The following is a 3,656-nucleotide window of genomic DNA, read 5'->3' as shown; positions in this document are numbered from 1 at the left end:
AACCCAAGATCAATTGAAAGGAATTGAGTACCTATAGACCTTCCTTTTGGATTGTGGAGATTCTGCATCATATAAACTGTTTGTTCAAATGAAAATCTGTTGAAAAAAAAAAACAAATCATGGTTGTTGAGTCTTAATCATCCCCAAAAAAAAAAAAAATCCTTGGTTGGCCAAATTCTGAACCTTGAAGCCTGATGTAGAAGTTGGTAGAAGTTCTTCATGACTATGAAAAAGGTTGATGGAGCCTTGACATATATCATTCACAAATATGATAGGACTTTCAAGAACTTTTGTTTGTTATCATCACCTTCGCTTTTACTTCTTGCACCTCATAAATTTCTTTGTGCACACCCTCAAAATGTTCCAAAATGAGAATTTTACCCTTAAATAAAATTCAGAATAAAATTTCTAAAAACTTACAGAAATTATTTTTAGAATATGATTTCCGGAATACATGAAAATACATTTCAAAACAAGTTTTTTTGAATGGATTTCCAGAACAAACTTTTTAGAAAATATATTATGTCTTCTACTATGAATTTAACGGAAGAGTCCTACATAAAATATGTTTTAAAAAAAACTTTCAAAACACATGACATATTTTTCGAGAAGAACTTTTCAGAACTAGTTTTTCTTTTCACGTTCTCTCCTTTTTTTCAGCGTTCTCGTCTCTTCTTCCTGTGCAGTAACGTGATGATGGAAGCGCTAGTGGTGGCACAGGTATTAGTGTGATGCAATAGTAAAGAAGGTAAGTTTTTTTCTCTTATTGTGGAGTGCAGTTAGTAATTGTGGAGGTGCAGCAAGTGCCCATCACCTTTTGGAAGTGGTGTTTAAAGGGTAGCAACGTTTCTACAAATGAATGATCAATGACTAGTTATAATTGATTGTACAGTATTAACTTATTTTCGTAGCAAAATGATTTATACCAAAAATTGAATTAATGAAAGGAAAGGTAGTTTTTTTTAATAATGATAATTTGTTGATCTCACAAAAATTCAATACAACCAATAATGCGAAAATTGTATAGAACTAACAGTATTACTTTTATTCTATGACTTTGCCCTTTGTACGTTGAATTATAATTCACTTTCACTTTTTACAAAAAAGTTTACAATCTAATATTTATATGAATTTTTTAAAAAATCAATGATTTTGTACTGACAATATAAAATGAGTAACATGATTCCAACAAATTACTATCGGCAGAACAAAATCATGCCAATAATCTATCACAAAACAAGACAGGTATCATTTTAATAAGGAACAACATAAGTATGAAATCTAGGTCTCACTTAATTCACAAAATGCATCATCAATATAAATTTACGAGCATTTAAAGCGGCGGAAGATAGTTTTTGTCACAAAAGTGACAAACATACAAACCCCATTTATCCTAGGGATTAATCAACTTACATTTGCATGATATGATACCCATGCCAAGGCTACCAGAAGTCCAAGTACTTTTATATTAAGATATCAAACATAGACATAATAAACACATACTGAGAGGACTCGTTCCAACAGTCAAGGTACCGCCACAACAAATGTAAATAGAATTCAGAATGTAGATCCATTCCATCCAAGGTTGGAACCCTGCAGAACAAAGAAGTATCGTTAAATCATCAACCAAGAACAAAAACATGGCTGCAAAAGTAGACCCTGGAAAAAGTGAGTTGATGTCGAAAGGACATAGGGAGTTCAATAATTATGTATTGCTAGTGTAAAACTTTATACTATTTATAGAAATCACTAATTTAATGATTTTTAATATAATTATCATAAACATCAACAAACTAACTATTCATGGTAATTTTGTAATTGAATGGCAGTGTAAGACTGATTTACTCGGTCCATAGATAAGTTACTTTCTGCTTAAAAGGAACACCGAGAAATTTTCATGATCTAGTTCTAATAGAAAGTATGACAACATTGTGCATATTCATTAATCAGATGGACCCCAACGAATATGAACAATGCAACAAGAAAAGAGGTAAAGGGTTATTTATGTTATGATCCTTCTTTTCAGGACATCTCAAGTTTAACACTTGCCTTACTGTCATAGAATTTCAGGTAAAACCGTGACTTGGGCACCGATAATTTGGTTTCCAGAATTGAAGAAATTGCAGCACTAAGTTCCTTGTTCGTACTAGGATTAATACCACCAATGGAAATCAATTCTCCATAAGCTGCTGGCTGCTCATTCCCACCAAAAGATATGGGCACTGATCCCTTCAGTACAATCATCACATACTGCAAAAATAAACAAAGGGCACAATACTAACTTAATAAGGCCTCACCAGTCTAAACAAGTAAACACAACATGAAAGTTTCATAGCAAAGCGAAAAACATAGCCGACATTAGCAGAACAACCAACAGTAAAATATTTGACTATATGACAAATTTTCAAGGATAGTATAACCTCAGATGGACACAAGAACTAAGAAAAATAAAAATCATATGAGCGGGCATAGCCAAACTACATCATGTGAAAATTAATAAAAGATAAGCATTTTGGACAGAAAGAGAAATCAAGATTAACAAATGGGGATAGTTCATCATCAAAATAATAAAATGCTAAGGATTTTACTTAAAAACATGCATTGTCAGTGTAACTCTGAAATAGTTTTACATTGTCCACAGCAAATTATAAGTACATACAGTAAATATTTTGTCTGTCAGCATATGTGAGGTTGTCAATCTATCCATTTATTTATCTATTTATCTCTCCCTATATTATATTTATTATTTAATATTTTAACGATTCAAGCACCACATATAATAAATAATATAGATAATCCGCACAACAAACACTCCGATTAGAGATCAGCATCGCAATTTCTAAACCTAATTTCGATTTCACCGTTTCGTACACAGATTGCGAATAGCCGGCAAAAATAGAATAAGAAAAGAAGAAGAAGAAGAACGTACGGCCTCTGGTTTGCCGATGATGCTGGCGACCGTGGCGGTGGCTTCGGAGAGGATGGAAGAGGTGTCAACCCCGTCGAGGGAGACGTTGGTGGTGACGTTGAGGCACGGCATTTTCCTCAGTACAGTTACTTTCCCTGCTGTTGCTGACTATGAAAACAAGACATAACGCATGTGATTCTTGTTTATAAGACAACGCATCCACGAAAATATCTTTTTTTTCTCTCTCTCTCTAAAATGCCCTTTAGAATGCCATTTTCTTAGTTCATTAACTTTTAGGTTTTATAAGTATTAATGGTTAATACTAACCACGGCAGTTAAATTACATTTTTTTCAATGTTTTCCTTTTCTTGCCATATCCAAAGGTATAATATTTTATTTTTATCTTTTATTAAAAATTTATTTTATTAATAATAAGTATTAATATATTTGCTTTTAATATAAATTAAAAAGATTATCATTATAATAAAACAATTTTAATTCTATTAGTTTTGTTTGAATTTTATTAAGATTTAATATGGTTAAGTACATGTTTGATTTATAATAATTATAATGAATGTTTATTAAATGGATAATTGACCTTACATAATTAATCTTAATGATTCTAATTTTACAAATAAAAGTAGAAGATTTTAGGGTTTAGGTTTAATAAAGTTAGAAGATTTTAAGATTTAGGATTTAAGATTAATTTTTTATTTATTAGAGATACATAATCTATTATATTATAAGA

At 31.1% G+C, this 3,656-nt stretch overlaps 1 protein-coding gene across 1 annotated transcript; it reads right to left on the bottom strand.

The window, feature by feature from the left end:
* Positions 1–1,292: 1,292 nt before the first annotated feature.
* LOC108347027 (uncharacterized) lies at positions 1,293–3,099 on the bottom strand. Its single transcript, XM_017586129.2, has 3 exons — positions 2,930–3,099; positions 2,050–2,250; positions 1,293–1,593 (listed from the first exon to the last, which is right to left on the bottom strand). The coding sequence occupies exons 1-3, from the start codon at positions 3,038–3,040 to the stop codon at positions 1,558–1,560; spliced, it is 348 nt and encodes a 115-aa protein (XP_017441618.2). The 5' UTR covers positions 3,041–3,099; the 3' UTR covers positions 1,293–1,557.
* Positions 3,100–3,656: the final 557 nt, after the last annotated feature.

The sequence above is a fragment of the Vigna angularis genome, chromosome 9 (genome assembly GCF_016808095.1).
Source record: "Vigna angularis cultivar LongXiaoDou No.4 chromosome 9, ASM1680809v1, whole genome shotgun sequence".
Taxonomy (NCBI): Eukaryota; Viridiplantae; Streptophyta; class Magnoliopsida; order Fabales; family Fabaceae; genus Vigna; species Vigna angularis.
Note: the sequence above shows the minus strand (reverse complement) of the source record. Positions and strands in the feature narration are given on the sequence as shown.

Bases quoted from the DNA above. Each gene is read 5' to 3' on its own strand.
- LOC108347027 (XM_017586129.2), bottom strand. From the start codon at position 3,040: ATGCCGTGCCTCAACGTCACCACCAACGTCTCCCTCGACGGGGTTGAC. The intron at 2,251-2,929 runs GTACGTTCTTCT...TTATTTTTGCAG, and splicing joins TCATCGGCAAACCAGAGGCC to TATGTGATGATTGTACTGAA. The intron at 1,594-2,049 runs GCAAGTGTTAAA...TTTGTTCTGCAG, and splicing joins TGAAATTCTATGACAGTAAG to GGTTCCAACCTTGGATGGAA.